Source organism: Vicia villosa, unplaced genomic scaffold (assembly GCF_029867415.1).
Source record: "Vicia villosa cultivar HV-30 ecotype Madison, WI unplaced genomic scaffold, Vvil1.0 ctg.004328F_1_1, whole genome shotgun sequence".
NCBI lineage: Eukaryota > Viridiplantae > Streptophyta > Magnoliopsida > Fabales > Fabaceae > Vicia > Vicia villosa.
In genome coordinates, this window is record NW_026706413.1 from 40264 (window position 1) to 57789 (window position 17526).

General features: G+C 33.7%; 2 protein-coding genes and 1 long non-coding RNA gene across 4 annotated transcripts; all 3 read right to left on the reverse strand.

Annotated features, from left to right (window-relative positions):
• Positions 1 to 2405: 2405 nt before the first annotated feature.
• LOC131641968 (uncharacterized mitochondrial protein AtMg00310-like) lies at positions 2406 to 3245 on the reverse strand. The gene has a single exon (XM_058912253.1). The coding sequence runs from the start codon at positions 3243 to 3245 to the stop codon at positions 2406 to 2408; it is 840 nt and encodes a 279-aa protein (XP_058768236.1).
• A 4639-nt stretch (positions 3246 to 7884) lies between these two features.
• Positions 7885 to 8187, reverse strand: LOC131641969 (uncharacterized). Its single transcript, XM_058912254.1, has one exon. It carries the CDS (start codon positions 8185 to 8187, stop codon positions 7885 to 7887), a length of 303 nt encoding a protein of 100 aa, XP_058768237.1.
• Positions 8188 to 12932: 4745 nt separating this feature from the next.
• Positions 12933 to 15336, reverse strand: LOC131641967 (uncharacterized). Of its 2 annotated transcripts, none has more exons than XR_009295690.1 (5): positions 15173 to 15336; positions 14111 to 14815; positions 13979 to 14027; positions 13759 to 13853; positions 12933 to 13448 (listed from the first exon to the last, which is right to left on the reverse strand). It is a non-coding gene; the product is annotated as an uncharacterized LOC131641967 (long non-coding RNA). The 2 variants fall into 2 exon arrangements; XR_009295689.1 differs by having other exon boundaries at positions 12933 to 13464.
• Positions 15337 to 17526: the final 2190 nt, after the last annotated feature.

Below are 17526 nucleotides of genomic sequence, written 5' to 3' on the forward strand. Positions count from 1 at the left end.
AATAGTCACCTCTTCTTAGTGAGTTTTTGATTATTATGTTAGATTTGTTAAGCCGCCTACCACTTTTGTGTTACTCATTTCCTTTTTTTATTTTTTTCTTTTCACCCTAATCGTTCGTATGAAGAAATTCTCAAAATCCAACAACTCAAAATCCTAGACTGTTTGGTTTCTTCCGTTTGTTATTTTTACCCCTTTAATGGTATACATTATAGAAAATATGTAATACCCAGTTCTATCATATTCAAGCCATTGTGGAACCATTGATTCCTAGTGTTATAATTATTATTAGTCTTCCCATTAATGAATTTTTTTCTTTCTGTTTTTACCTTTTACTTTTCTTGTTGTTCGAAATCCTAGTACCAGTAAATATGTTATATACTCTAATCACATGCTAAATATTTTTTGACTAGCTTTTAGGTTCTTGGTTTGGAGTAAATGACCTCGACATGAAACATAGAGGCCTATTAAAAGTTGGCATTGTGATTCCATCCGGATAAGAACCCTGGTGAAGAGGTGATTCTTTTAAGGCTCCCTTTTATTCCCTGGGCTCTGTTTTTTATTTTATTTTATTTATTTGTTATATTTTTAATGTTAGTATTTTTAATTCCTTGATTTCAAACAAGAGGCTAATTAGTTATTTAAGCAACTTCAAAAAGTTATAAATATCCTCAAGGACAAAGAAAAACTAGCTCTTTTGATCAAAATGGTTATATTGATGATAATGCGAGTAACATTGTTGTTGTTACTAGTGTTATTATTGTTGTCTTTTTTAGTGGCACTAATGTTGCACATGAATTCATGTAGTCAAATATTTTTAATTTGCAAAATGTCATTTGGTGGATTAAACTTATATGTATTGTTTGAGTTTTAATATCATGTGGAAGCAAAACAAATGACCAATCCAAGTCCATGCACCTTTTAGAAACCAATACATATTTCATAAAATGGAAAGGGAAACAAAATTTCAATATATCCATGAAAATGAAAATTTCAGGTCATGTTAGATACTAGTGACTAGATTGGTCAATCCAAAGGCCTTACAATATCGATGATTTTCAATTTCATCACCAAATTTAGAAAGTAGGTAGTTTAAGAGACTAGAGTGTATAATCAATCATTTTTGACATTATCATCCTCTCATTCACTTATGTGATAATTTATCATGTTTTTTCTTGTTTGAAATGGTAAATTATTATATAATTAAGTTATTTTTAATGATATTTTTTGTTTGTAATAGTAAATTATTATGTAATTAAGTTAGTTGTAACGTTTTTTTTATGTGAAAAAAGATTTCATTAAAGATGAGAAAAAGCAGAGATATCCCTAGAGGGGTAAACTCCACACCATGTTTTTGAACCTACAACATAAGCCAATCTAGCCAAATCATGGGCTTGAGTATTATGGACTCGACTATGAAATAACAGAGCAGAAAATTTAAAGACATCTAACAGAGTTCTAATGTTATCAATTAAAGGTTCCAGAACAGCATCCTTTTGCACAACATTAACACAATCCGCCACAACTTTTGCATCTGATTTAATCACTATCTTCTCCAAGTGTAAGTCCTTTGCCAATGTCAGACCCCATCTTAAAGCCAAAGCCTCTCCCACTGCAACCTCAATTGAAACATTTTCCTTTTTACAAGCAGCAACTGAAATGGCTTGATAATGGTCTTTGATGATACACCCCATAGTCATGAACACATCAGCAGATATACTAGCATCAACATGTATAAAATGGACACCCTCCCTGTTAACACCTGAATCCTCGTTCCCTCTTTCCTCTCTCCTTCGCTGATGGTTCCAGCAGTTATATTCCATCACACTAGCCACTGCATCCTCTGCGATCTTCACATGAGCAGAGTCCTTGGATTGGAACAGTTTCAGATTCCTACACCTCCAGATTTTATACACATCATTGCAGAGAATTTGAGAGCTATAAACATCCCCACAAGATAGAAAACTCAACATCCAGTCATTAACATCTAAGTTTGTAGGAATCCTATAACTCAGAACAGAAGAGAAAAGCACAGTCCTAGCGAATTCACACTCCATAAAAAGGTGTCTACCAGTTTCTACATCCATGTTACACAGAGAACAAGTAGGATCTAACCTTATGCCTTTCTTCATTAGGTTACGTTTGGTAGGCAGGATATTCTTTGCTGTCCTCCACAGGAAATTTTTAACTCTTGTATGCACAGGTGCTTTCCAAATATGGTGCCAAAGTTTCTTGCAGGGGGGAGACGTACCTGGGCTTTTTGCTTCTCTGGCCTGCATACAAAGGTGATGAGCTGATCTTACAGAGTATTCCCCATTTCTCTCAAAATGCCAGATTAATTTATCCTGAGCAGAACCCACAGACAATGTAATGCTAACGATCTGGCAGGCTTCTTCATGGTCAAAAGCCTAGAAAACGAGCTCCCTTCTCCAAGTCTTCAGATCTTCATCAATTAAATCTGAAACCGTACAATCCTCAGCAAGATATCTTCTTTGGGATTTAACTTTGAAACCCTGATTAGATGGCAGCCACCTATCCTCGAAAACCTTGACTTGAGCACCATTTCCTATTCTCCACCTAGCTCCCTTGTGGACCAGATCTTGTGCACTTAAAATACTCCTCCAAGCATAACTTGGAGCGTATCCACTGCAGCTTTTATCCACAGCAGTCCTGGGAAAGTAACGGCCTTTCATCACTCTGTTCATAAGAGAGTTCTCGCAGTCCAGGAGCCTCCAATATTGTTTACCTAAGAGACTCTTATTAAATTCACTTATACCACGAAATCCCATACCTCTACTGCCCTTGGGTTTTGACAGTTTTTCCCAGCTCATCCAATGTACCTTCCTGTCTCCACCTCCGGACCCCCACCAAAACTTTGCCAACATAACCTCGATCTCATTGCAAATAGCTTCTGGCAGTTTGTAGCAACTCATCACATAAGTTGGAATCGCCTGAGCCACTGCTTTTATCAGCACCTCCTTCCCAGCTCTAGATAAGAATTGCTCTTTCCATCCCTTGATTTTCTTCCAAACTCTCTCAATAACAAGCGAGAAGACCTCCTTCTTAGATCTTCCGAAAATCACCGGTAATCCCAGATATCTAGTGTGAGAGGCTACAGTCTTTACTCCCATCCTTGTACGGATCATGTCTTTGTCTTCTTCCTTCACATTTTGACTGAACGAGACCTCAGACTTATCTAGATTCACCACTTGTCCTGAAGAGAGTTCGTAGGACTTGAGGGTTGACATAATACCATCGGCTTCTTGGCAGGTTGCCCTTGCGAACAGAAGGCTATCATCTGCAAAGAAAAGATGTGTAATTGTAACATCCCGATTTTTATTAATATTTTTATTAAGTATATTAGTAATTATATTATTTGGTGTTTTTAATAATTATTTGCTTAATTTAGTCATTTATGATGTTTATTGAAATTTTCGCGTTTTGGGACGATTTAGTCGGTATTAGTTCTGGATAGCGGATCGATATTTAATCGAAAATTTTAATATTTTTAGTATTAGAAATATTAATGAGTTAATATTTAGCGTTTTGGGAATTTTTCGAATAACTAAGATTTGACCGGAAATATGAGACATTGAGTTATTAGAGGATTTTAGCAATATTTATTTTATTATTTATTTAATTAATTTGGTGTGTTAATTATTTATTTAATTAATTGGTGTGTTAATTGATATATATATTAATTAACTTGGTGTGTATATTTGTGTCTATTTAATTATTGGTGTTATTTAATTTAGTAGCTAAAATAGAAATAAGAATAGATTATATTCTATTGGGCTTATTTATTGGAGTTAAGAGTAAATAGGGGGTGTTATATTGAGGCCCACTATGACATAGTTAATAAAGGTTTGGTTAGTGAGAGGTAATTTTCTCTCATTTCTCACGGATTGATACAAGAGAGGCTGAGAAAGGAAGAAAAGAGGAAAAAGAAGAAAAGAGAAAAGGGGAAGAACAAAGGGGAGCTAGGGTTTGGAGGAGACATTGAAGAGGTAAGGGGGAGAATCCCTATTATTATGTGATAGTATATTGGGTCTTTGGGGTAGATTAACATGTTAGAGTTTATTTATTTAAATCCATGAAAATGCTTGTTGATACTGATTCGTTATTTCTGGAAATTTCATTCTTGTTATGAATGTTAGATCTATAGGATGTTGTTCTTCCTTATTACTCGCGCTACTGTGTGATACACTTAAAAAATTGGAGAAAAGGAAAATGGAAATAGGGATTGGTTAGAACACGTAAAACCAAACACGGCACAACACCAACACATGGCGGCCGTCTCCTAGTAGAAGAGAGAGTGGGACAGCCGTGTTTCTTTTGTAGTCCCCTTTTACTTGCCATTTCATTGATTGATGAGTCATTTATATATACATATTAATGGTGAAGATGAATATAGTATTAATTAACTAAGTTATTAAATAAAAAGTGCATAATGGTTTGCTGAATGAGTTAAGACGATGGGCGTCTCCAATATATGCAAAATTTCCCCTTTCTTTTCATGCAGCACATTATTTCTTTGTATGAATCTATTAGAATAAAATTAGGAGTAACATACAAGTCATGTGAGCTATATAAGTATACTTCTTAATTAATGAAATTAGGTGTAGTGAATAAGTCATATAATCAATATAATTATATGTTTGAATTAATGGTAATGAAGAAAATAATAATGAATTTGAAATAGAATGGAGACATGAGTCTCCACTTTGGAAAAGAAATATTAGAGATGGGATCTCCATTACTATTCACCCCTTCCCCACTATTTTATTTTCTTTTACTGTTTGTTTTATTAATTGGTTAATATAATGGAAATAGAACTGTATTATATAATGGTAATGAAAAATAGAGAGTGGGTACTTGAAATGCAAAAGAGACCCGTTTGATCAAATAGTCGAATTAAGCGGTATAATTAGTTGTCCGGAATTTGATGAAAATTTACGCGGTAGTTAAGTTTAATTAGTAGATTAACATGGTGGTATTATTTAGTCAAAAATGTGATATTTACGAACCGGCCAAAATAGTGTAGATTTAAATATCTTTTATATTAAATATTAGTTTTTGGAATAGAAAATGAATTAGAAACTTGGAACTAGTGTAATTATTAATTAGTTGATTTACTTAATAGTTGAATTAATTTCAATAAGTATAATTGATTGAATTATAATAAGTATTGAAATTGATTATTCGGTTGTCGGTAACTTACGGTATTTTGAAAAGTTGACCGTAATTGTATTTTGACCAAATACTAATGAATTGATACTTGGTTTAGAAGTGTATTCTTATATTTTGTTACGATATGAATTAACATGAGATAGTATGGTTTGCTAGTGTTAATTGTATTTTGGTGAATCATAATTGAATATTGTTTCTATTATGTGGATTGATATCAATGAGTTGTGAATGTTGTGTACAATTTGATATATAATTCATAGAGTTGAATTATTATGGGTATGCGATAAGTTAAGATTGATGAGATAATCTTAATTGCATATGTTTGTTAACATTGTACATACATTCATGTCATGGTGTGCCTTGAAACAAAGGTGGTTTGCTTTGAAACAAAAGCGAGGCTTAGATTCTAGAGTGAATCGGAAGCGGTAAACTATATGTTTACATTTTGGTGGGCTTTGGTCTTGTCCGGATCGGAAGCGTGGCCTAGATTCTAGATATTGAATCGGGAGGCGGTGAAACTTTGGGTTCACAATTCGGTACCACATGCATAGCGTCACATATCTTGCATTGAGTCACATTAAAATTATGCGATAATTGAATACGTGAAGTTGATGTAGTTGTGATATGTGTATGAGTTTGATAATTGAAACGAGTGAGGTTTGAATACATATTTGATTAAATGTGTGAATATGTGATAATTATGGTTGTGTGTGTAAATTGAGAATATAATAGTAGAATTGAAAAATTATACTCTTTAAGTTTGTTGTATACTTGATAACATGTGAAATGTGGGTTGATTACTATTATCTACATGGTTATACATAGTGTGATTAATTACTTGAAGTGTTGATTTAACCATTGTATTCCGTTATACTTTCTTCATAATGGTTCGTATTCTCACCCTTCTGTTTTAATGTTGCCCTCGTTTGGTGACATGCAGGTCCTGGAGTTTAGTAGCCGCGTGTGACCTAGCCGGAGGTTCTTCCTTGGTTATTGGAGACTAGGTAGTGAGTCGATGCTCTGGTCATGTAACACTGGGTAGATTAGGTGTATTGAACTCATGTTATATTTGCTCATGTATTATGCTATGACTTGTGAACTTGTGTTGGTTGCTTGTCGTTTTGAGAGGCTCATAAGCCAAACATTCTGATTTTATCTTATGTTGAATTGAGACCATTAGTCGATGTATGATCATGGTATGGGACATGAATCATTATGAATCGCATGAGTATCATATTTTCCGCTGTAAATGCATATCCAAGTTAAATTGTGATTTTATATTAAGTGTTATTAAAATGACCAGGTGTATTGTGTTGTATAGATAAATGCTGTCAGTTTTTAAAGGCTTTTAGTTTTTTTTAAAACATCGATGTGACGCCCTTTTGAATTATATGCATGCTATTCTTTGATTATATGTTAAATATTTTGGGGTATTAAAAAGGGGTGTTACAGTAATCACCGGAGCCTGCCTTGTAACTCTAATACCGTGAATTCTGTTCTCCTTCGCCTCCTTCTTCAGCATACCTGAAAGAACATCAGCACACAAGATAAATAAATACAGAGAGAGCGGGTCTCCTTGGAGAAGACCCCTCTCAGGAGCAAAGACACTACTTGGCTGCCCATCTATGAGAATTTTATAGGACACAGTTGAGATGCATCGCTTGATCAGATTAACTAAAGCCTCAGGAAAGCCCATAGAAGCAGAACCTCTACCACGAAAGACCACTCCAACCTATCATAAGCTTTAGACATATCTAATTTTAGGGCCATCACTCCCCTCTTCCCTTTCTTCTTCTTCTTCATCCAGTAGAAACATTCCATGGCCGCAAGAGCATTATCTGTAATTACTCTCCCACTAACAAAACCGCTTTGTTCCTCATCTACAATATATGGCAGCATCGTCTTTATACGGTTAGCTATCGTCTTCGAGACAATCTTCATAACCACATTACATAAGCTAATGGGCCTAAAATCCTTGGGTGTGACTGGATTTTTGAACTTTGGAATGAGAACAATATGAGTACAATTAATGTCTCCCGGGTCCTTGTTGTTATTTAAGATGTCCAGCACCACTTGACTCACATCCTGCCCCACTATATGCCAATATTTTTGGAAAAATAAAGCTGGAAGGCCGTCTAGCCCTGGAGCCTTGATGGGATTCATTTGGAAAAGATCCTGTTTGACCTCTTCTGCAAAATACCGTTCTTCGCACAATATGTAATGTTCCACCTTAACTTTCCCTCGCACAACTTCACAGACCTCAACCATGTTCCTTGGATTTGAAGTAGAGAACAAATCAGAGAAATAGTTGACTAGAAGCCTTTCCACATTTTCTTCTCCCCTCCACCAAAACCCATTTTCATCTTTCAGCTTGTGAATTGTATTGACTTTCCTTCACTGCTCCGCCTTCTTGTGGAAAAATTTTGTATTTTTGTCACCGTGTTGCAACCAAATGGCCCTACTTTTTTGTCTCCATATGATTTCTTCTGCTTGCAGCAATCTATTCCTTTGACCTTCAAGAGCTTTGTAAGAAGCAATGGCCCCCTCTTGAGCATCCCAATTGGAATCCTATTTCAAGATATCCTTGATCCTTCTCAACTCTTGTTTCAGCTCGCTAATTCTGTATTCCTTGAACATGTCTTCAAGTCTTTGAATACCTGCAATTTTTGACACTCCATTCCTTGGAAGGCTGTTCCACTAATCCTTCACGGTCTCTTCACATTTACTGTCTCTGCTCCACGCCTCTTCAAATCTAAACAAATGATACCTTTTCCTGCTTAAGTTTCCAGAGTCAGCTTCCAAATCAATCCTCAAAGCAGCGTGATCCGAACCATATCTGGGCAAGTGAATAACTCTAATTGGTGAAAATCTATTAAGGAAACTATGAGACGCAATAGCTCTGTCCAAGCGACATTGAATGTTATCTTTTCCTTTTCTGCCATTAGACCATGTGAAAGGGTGCCCTTGAAAGCCTAAATCTGTTAAGCCACAATCTTCCATAGTTGTCTTCCCAACGAAAGCTGAGACGAGGTTCTGCTGTTCCCTCCCAATTTCTCTTGTTCAGACAACGTGTCGTTGAGATCTCCAAAACATATAACTCTTTCACCTCCCTTCCTAACCAGGTCCTGTAAAAGCTGCCACGTGAATTGTTTTTTATTCTCCTCAGAAAAACCATAAACCCCCCTGAAAAAATCAATCTTGGTTATCTACCTCATCAGCAACAGACCCTCCTATATGATTCTTAGAGTAAGAAATGATCTTCAAAGGAATATTATCCCTCCAAAAAAGGATTACACCTCCAACTCTTTCCCTTCCCACCCCTCTGCAATCCACACTAAGACAAGAATTTTACCCACTTCTAAACTTGATATTCTGAACTTCCTCCTTCTTCAAACGAGACTCCATTATGAACATCACGTCGGGATTTTCTATATGAATGAGCCTTAACAAGGCTCGAACTGCCCAGGGACTCCCTAAACCCCGGAAGTTCCAACTCAAGAGTTTCATTGGTCTAGGCGGTGTTGGACATTCAACACCACCTCTGGTTTAGTTGTTGTATCTTCAATGTGAACTTCTGGTCCCTTCAGCCTCTTCTCAATAATTCCATGTTCTTCAATAGTCCCATCCATGATCATCACATCTATCAGGTTTCTTTTTCCAGATTCAATCTCCACCTTTTTCGTTGCTGCTTGGTTTGTCTTCCTCACTCCTTGCCTACGCGTCCACTTCTTTTTCTTTGTTGTGCCTTCTTTCGAACTTTTGCCTGAACCTTGCCCAGTATTTGATATATCAACTGCACCAAAAGACTCTGCCATTGCCTCTATCTCCAAGACTGGTTTCTTTATTGGATTTGCTGCCTCCTTTTGACTCTCCTCCTTCTCTCATGCCTTCAATGTTTGCCTACTTGCCTTCTGATTAACCTCTCCCTCATCACCTTATTTTTCCTTCCCTTTATCCTCGCATCTACTCTACCCTGAAGATGGATTAAACAAGCTCTTACTGCACGAGCTTGAGTTTGATTCCTTCTTCTTCTGTTCTTCCTGGATCCTGGGTAAAGGAGAAGCTTGTAACCACGCTCCAAAAGATAAGTCTTGTTCTTCCAGATTCTCAAATCCTTCATCACTCAGATCTCCAACTTCCTCACAGTCCTTCATCTGGTGTCCAATTTTTCCACAAACAAAACAAAAAAGTTGGCAGTCTTTCATATTTAAAGTGTACTCTTAAATTCTTCTCTTTGAATCTGACCATTGTCCCCCTTTTGAGCGGTTTCTTAAGGTCCATCTTCACCTTTAGCCTCAAGAATCCGTCGTTCCTATGTGCCTCCTTTTGATCCATTTCATTATATTCACCTAGTATACCTCCTAGTTTCTTTGCCATAGCTTCCGATTTGAGCATTAAAGGAAGCTCATATACCCTAACCCAGAAAGTACCATAATGCATATTGAGCTCTGAAGGTTGTTATTCACCCGATACTCTAGCCAGCACCATTAGATTTCTATCAAAACTCCAAGGCCCATTTCTCAAAACTCCTTATAGATCTCGTTTTGAAGCAAAACGAAAAAAGAAAAAGGTTTCTGCTCAGAACCTGGACTTCAACTGGGTTTTTTAATTTCCAAGCTCCAATCACCGTATTTGTGAAAGCACGAGCATAGAAGGGACTGTCAGTCCAAAGTCTCGCCGCGAGGGTTCTTTGAAAAACTTCATCTTCGCAAGCTTTCTCTACCTCCGCCGTGATTCCTTCTTCTTCTTCTTTTGTTAGTTCGAACTCCTTCCATTTCTCCATACTTCAGAAGAGAACAGCACACCAAAAGACACACAAACAACAACAGAGAAACAAAAAAAGGGGGAAATCTCGATGAGACGAGAGAAAAAACCAAAACATGTTTGGGGATGAAACCAATATCTAGGTGGAGCCGAAACGGCGCTCTAAACCCTAAAAGAGAAAAACACGTAGAAAGAAAAATAATTTAGTTGTAACGTTATTTGTTTTGTTTGTTGGTCTTTTAATCATGTTTTTTCGTTTTTTTTTTGTATAGTAGTGGTATGATTAAAAGGAATGGTGACTATTTGGAATTTCAATAGCCAACTTTTTTGAGATGGAAACATATGATATTATAGGGTCTTATATATTCTCTCTAACATTGAGCCTAAACTAATCATGGTTTGGTTTTAGAACCAAAAGTAATGGAGATTCTGATTCACCTGTTTTTTCAAATTATAAATATTGGTGAGCTTTTTTTACATGTTTTTATTTTTATAAATTGGAGACAATGTTAGACTTCTAGTACGAAATGCTCAAACTGGATGATTAAAGGTAAGTCATTTTTAAGCTTAGATATCTATATATTGTTAGATATAAGTGTGATAATCCTGGATATCTTCAAGAATCGTGTTTGTTCACTTTCCAAACAAAGTATTTCGACCCTATACTTGTCTGGGTTCACGAAATCTTTGCGGGGATAATTCTTGAAGAATCAATCTGTTTCTGACAATGGAGAACATATCAGAATGTAGAGAGGAAGTCTGTAATTTCGTAAACCAAATTGAGACCAAAAGACTCCTTATATAGGAGACCAATAATAGAGACGAAAGGACACACCTTTTCGGAAACAGTTATGTCTGTTGCAACGGGTGCAACTATTCAAACCGAATTGTTATGTCCGCTGCCCCTTGGACCCCGGCAGGGCGCTGCCCCGCACCCCGCCAGGGGCTCCGCCCCTTGGACCCCGACGGGGCGCTGCCCCGCACCCCGCCAGGGGCTACGCCCCTTGGAACCCCGTTTCTATTACTCATATTCAATTACACGTTTGGCTCGACGAGCGTGCACTCCGCACTACCCTAACTCGTTTCAAACTTAACGCATAATTGCATTGGCCTATAGTAAATCACATTACACCAAAATGCATTGATGATACTAAAATCACCAACATATATAGATCATAATAACAGTGGATGAGAGGTTACTTTTGTTGCTTTGAAATGGTTTATCTCGTACAATAAGTTATTATTGAAGAATATAGCTCTTGCATCTCTCTCATGTCCTTTTTTTATAAATTTATTTGTTTTAACTCCTTATCCCTGATAAAGTAATTGAGTAATCTTTAATCTAAAATGTGCATGAATCCAAAAAATATCCATTTTATATAATAATGTATGAGTGATGTTTATCTTTTTTATTAACTATGTTATAAATGAAATGAGACTGAAAATAATATTAATAAGAAAAAAGTTGATAAAGGACTAGAGGTAAAAAAATTATGATATGGAGTCTTATATGCACATATAAAATCATTAATGTTATCTATTTTGGATGTTTGTCTTTATATGAACTATCATATATGTTGTGGGTCAAACCTGGAGTTTTATGATTTATTTCATATATCATTAAGTTTTTAGTCAGTTGTGTAGAAGGTATTATGTAGACATTGTTAATGTCTAAGTATCTTCTCTATATTAATTTGGTCTAAGTTGTGATTTACACACTCATTGTAGTTTTTATGAGTACTATCTTAAAATTCGGGTGCATTAGAATAAGATTTTAATTGTAAAACAGTCTAAATCACTAGTCTAACTCTAAGTTGTAGATTTACATCATAAATACTTCTTAAATACAATCGCTAACTACTAGTATTATTCATATTCAACTAAACTACTCTTTGATTTTCTGGTGAAAATTTCAATCCAATGTTAATTTTATGAGTAAGCCAACCTATGATGTTGGTTAGGTTATATCCAATGGAAATTTCTTAGTTTAGGTATATAATAATAAATTTTTTGAATTCCTCTAACTTAATATCTCTAAACATTAACTAACTAGGATTGGCCAAAAACTCTTTGTTCACACATTACCTTGAAGGTAACTGTTTAAAGTGTTAGCACACCATTTCAACCAGCTTGTGCAGGTTATTGTTTTGTTTTTTTCTGTATATTTTTGTGTACATTAAGAAACATGATAGATAATGATCTCTCATTGTATTTATAATGATACTAGTGTCTATACCCGTGTGAAGCACGGGTTAAATAAATTCGTATAATAAAAAAAAGAAATAAGTTAAAAAATATTAAGTAACATTGGTGTCCAATTATATGTATTCTTTTAATTTATAATTCTTTTTAAAAATAATATATTCTTTTAAAGTTTAAATAAATAGATGTTTTGATTGTTAAAGAAATTAAATTTTAGTTCTTTTCTTTAAATAAAAATAAATTTTATGTCATATTCGTAAATAAATATTTCTGTTATTTTATTTCAATAATTCTAATTTATATTTCATTTAAAAAAATATTTTAATTCATTAATCAGTGATCACTCTTGTATAATTTGATTTGTGAGCAGTATGTACTATGTTATGTATAGTTAATTTTGGCAAAAAAATTTCATTTGACCTTTTAAGGAAAAAATTTCTCCTTAACTTTATTTCAAATATATTGTTTAGACAAATAATTTATTGCATCAATAAAATATGTTTCCAAATATTAACACTTTTATCATTCTTTACGGAATATATCTAGAAATCCAAAAATTCATGCCGACTTCGTTAACACTAATCAAGGAAAGACTCTTTTTTTTTTTTTTTGTATTCATCTTTTGTGAAGAAAACAATCACGTGCCAATTTAAAAACTAAATTTCAACCCCTTGAAAACAGTAGAGACATTAAAGTACATAAACTAAATCAGAAGCAGCAGTGCATTCAACATCTATATGATCAAATTACAATACTCTTAATAAATTTGCTGACATAAATTTGTCATGAAAAAGAAAATTACATTACTCTATTTGAAACTACCTTAAACAATATTCAACAAATCCAAACAAACTTGAAACAACAACTCTAGCGAAATGAATGCTCATTGGTCATGTTTTGATTTATTGAAATAGACTACTCCACAACATAGACAATATTGGAGAGAGTGCACCAGGATTAAAACCTTAGTGAAAAGTCTACCCCTTGAATCATACTATGTTAGTAAAACAATGTACAGTTTAGGAGAATTAGACTTTTCTTATGTCACTTTCCAAGAAAACCACCATCACCAGAGAAGGTGCTCACTGATGATGCCAGCCTAACATGAGAGATCACCAGAGAAGGTGCTCACTGATGATGCCAGCCTAACATGAGAGTTCACCTTAGTCATACTACTATAACTTTTCCCTGATCTTTCCTTCATAATAATGTCAAGGTCTTCTTTATGCATTCGATCCAGTGCTTCCAAGTCTTTAAAAAGGTTTTGTATTGCATGAAGGAGGTAGTCTCCGATACTGTTTGCAGAAAGAACTGTATGATAATGAGTAATTAATCATGCTAGCTTTAACAAATAAAAGTTAAAGATAATAAAAAAACACGTTTCAGATCTTTGAAAAATAAAGGTTGACTTTTGAATCATTGCTCAAAGTGTAACTGATATGAATTTTTAGTGTAACACTAACATCTACTATTATTAAAGGCTAGAATTAATTATTATACCCCTAATATCACTTTAGTATAAATAAAAACAATACATATTGATATGTCAGAATATTTCCAAGAAATAATAGCAATGTAAAACATTTTTTCATTGATGGTACATACCATGACCGAAGTCTTTTCAGAGCAACTCTAGCAAGCCCGTATGAGATATAATACCAATAGTATTGTTACACCATTGCTTGAATACCAGAAAATACCTCGAAAATAAAATATTTTCAAGTTCAACTATTAATCTTCACCAACCATGCATCCTCCCCTCCCAAGCTAACTTAAATAAAATGAATAATGCAGGAGAAAAGGATAATTTAAAATAGGCATTCACCTTAAGCAAGAAATTCGATCCTGGATTTTCATTTCCATATCACATATCCCTGTAGGCAACAGTAAAGAAAAAAAACATGATTTTGAATCCAAAACTCTTTGAATCTAGGAACCTTGTTTAAGTTATCAGTACCATTGAATCCTCGAGATATTTGACTCGTTTTCTAGAATCTCACAAGGTAGAAAGCTTGGTGACATTCACTCGACTTTGTTTTCTAGAATCTCACAAGGTAGAAAGCTTGGTGACATTCACTCGACTTTGTTTTCTAGAATCTGTGATTGGATAATTGGAAATAACAAAGTCACCAGAAGAAAATCTGGCCAACAGTTTTTTGTCCTAAATCCATAACCACTGACAACAGAGACAGCAGAGACAGCAAACGCCCCAGTATGTGAATGATGAGCAAACAGATACAATACTCTACCATTTTCATTTTTTAAATGTTAGAATAAAACAACAACAACAAAAGTTAAGAGAACAAAACCTCCCTTACAACTTTTAATGTTAAATGAAAAAATATTAAACAAAAAGAACAAAAGGAATATTGATATAGACTAACACATTAAGTAAATTAATACTTATCTCCAAATTACATGAATTTGATTCATGATTTGCTTCCACAGAATGAACCTGTTCATGCCTAATACAGAATAACGGGCCAAAGGAGTAAAACGATGAAGAAGTAGAAGAGCTCTGATTCTCCGTAGATGGCATTGTCACAAACTCATAGCCTTCAACATAAAATCCTCCTGACAACACTTGACCACAACCACAAAAAACACATGAAACCCATCAAAAATTGTTCTGCATTAATGTCCCCTCTTTCAGTTTTGTTTCCTACAAAATAAACAGTACAACATAACCAAACATTCAAAACCTTATACAATTATCAAAACATCCATCTAAGCAAACATATCAAACAAATTTCTATATTAAAATTAAAGCCCAAATAAACAAAATCCTAAATTTCAATCATAAGAGTCTCATAGTAAAAATCAAACTAAAAATAAACAATTTGCATTTTAAGTTTATATAATCAATCAAAATCAAGTCTTTGAGACAAAAATAAAACAAAATTTGCAAGAACTGCAAGGAGGGAGGCGTGAATTAGCAAAAGAGAAAAGGAAATCAACAAATTTCGAATTGCAAGAACTGAACAGGAGGGAGGCGTGAATTGGCAAAGGGGTTTTTTACCTATTTATAAACCCTAAATCCGAAGGCTGCTCATGATGAGATTCATTGGAAGGTTGCATCGAGAAGAAAAAATTTGAAGGAAAAGAAACACTGCATCGAGAAAGGCTGCATCGAGAAAGAGGAACAGTAAAAGGTTGCATTGAGAAGGAAAAATTGCAAGAATATGAAACGCTGCATCGAAAAAGAAGAAGTAAAATTTATATCGAGAAATCACATTTATAACTCTTAATTTTTTATAATGACTCAATTTAAAAAAATATACTCCCTCTGTCCCAAAATAAGTGTCACATTTACTTTTTAGATTCATTGAATATTTAATGTATCTGGTCTCTATACAGACTAGATACATTAAATATTCAATGAACCTAAAAAGTAAATGTGACACTTATTTTGGGACGGAGGGAGTATATAATAAATAATATAACATATATATTTATAGTAATGTTACCAAAAATAGAAATATTATAAATAGCAAAGGCTCTAGAATTGCGCCACTGGTAAGACTTGCCCAAGAACTCTTTTAGAAATATTATTATCTATGATTTTCTTGATTTTTTTGGAAATTATGGAATATTATATTTTGAGTCCTTAAATATTGATTTTATTGTAATAGTGTTTCAATCGGCAATGCAGTTCTAAACTTCTTGTTACTTATACATTTTAAACCTGATTTTTTAACTTGTGTTGCTTCTTGAGGTTGAAATTGTTCTTATATAGCTCACCCACATAAATTAATTATTGTACACTTTAGTACAAACACATTAGAATTGCGGAGTTTTATTTTTACTTTGTTTGGTAATTGTTAATATTCGAATGGTTTGAAGTTTTCACATTCAAATAGCATATAAGAATTTGTATAACTATTTCCCTCCTCATCATGTTTAATCTCTTGTATTATAACGATTAAGTTGATCTTAGCCCTGAAAATTGTGAAATGAAAATGAAAGATCTTGTACTTTTGCTGTATTGGGTGAGAGGTGATAGAGAGGTGATAGAGTTGGAAATTTAAACGTGACAACAGAGGTGAGATTTTTTAACATCCATCCAAGTCCAAATTATAAATGATTTTTATTTTTATGATTAATAATAAATGAGATTAATTTTAATGGCTGAGAACTTTTACAGCAATAAATTGTATTCTTTTATACTATAGTGATATTAATTGACAATTTGAATTTATCACGTGTAGGTTCATAAAATTATATTTAATGCTTATTATTTCTAACATGAACATGATTAATTGGAGGTTCACCCATACTATCAAATCTAAATGACTGTAAAAACGGAACTGATTGTTGTATGTTAAAAAAATTTCTTTTACTATTGGAGTTCTCACCTACTTATATTTCCCTTCTTATTCGACTTACGTACATTAAAATATTTTTTATTGTGTTTCTAGATCTTGTTCCTCTGACTTTGTTGTGCACTTATGTGCTTAAAGCACTATTTTCATAGTTGGTGTGATTTGTTAAGGCTTAATTATCCAATGTTTAAAAAGGAGGGTTAAGTATGCTTTTGATCTCTATAAATATTTTAAATTTCATTTTTAGTTTCTATTAAAAAAAATGACATATTGTAGTCCTATAAAATTTCTTTGCATGCACTTTTAGTCTCTACTATTTTTTAAAATTTTAAAAACTGTTTAATTACTCTTAAAATTTTAAATTTTTGAATACTTTTTTCATATATGTGTTTAGAATATTATAAAATATTCTTTTACCAAATTATAGAATTTTTATAATGAAAAGAATTAAATATGAATATTTTAAATTTCAAAAGATAATGATAAAAGTAATGCAAATTTCGACTTAGAAATCAAATTTTGAGTTTCTTTTTTGTCTGTAAAATAACTATTCAAAAATACACATCGGTTTAACAGTAAGAAATAAAACTACGTGCATAATAATTTTATGGGGACCAAAATATATTATTTTTTAATAAGGACTAGAAATAAAATTTAAGATATTTATAGGGACCAAATACATACTTAACCCTAAAAAAAGTATATTCATCTTTGTATTTTTCATTATAAACATACAGTAGTAAGTATCTTGCATTAGTCCACTTTGATTGATTGAATAAGTGGAAATTTTCGGATATAGAATGAATTTGTTTGTTGTCTTGCCTAGTAGGTTATGAAATTTTCTTCATACCTCAAAAATAGATAAATGTTTATTTAATAATGTTCCTACATCTAGAGATAAAAAGGATTGATAGCAGTGTTTTAAAAACCGGACCGGCCGGTCGGACCGGTTGAACCGGGAACTGGCCAGGTAACCAGTCTGGTTCAATAGTCAGATCGGGTATACCATCAAACCGGTGGGAACCGGTGAAAATCGGGAAAACCGGCGGTT

Excerpts from the sequence above, each read along its gene's own strand:
- LOC131641968 (XM_058912253.1), bottom strand. The coding sequence starts at position 3,245 with ATGTCAACCCTCAAGTCCTACGAACTCTCTTCAGGACAAGTGGTGAAT.
- LOC131641969 (XM_058912254.1), bottom strand. The coding sequence starts at position 8,187 with ATGGAAGATTGTGGCTTAACAGATTTAGGCTTTCAAGGGCACCCTTTC.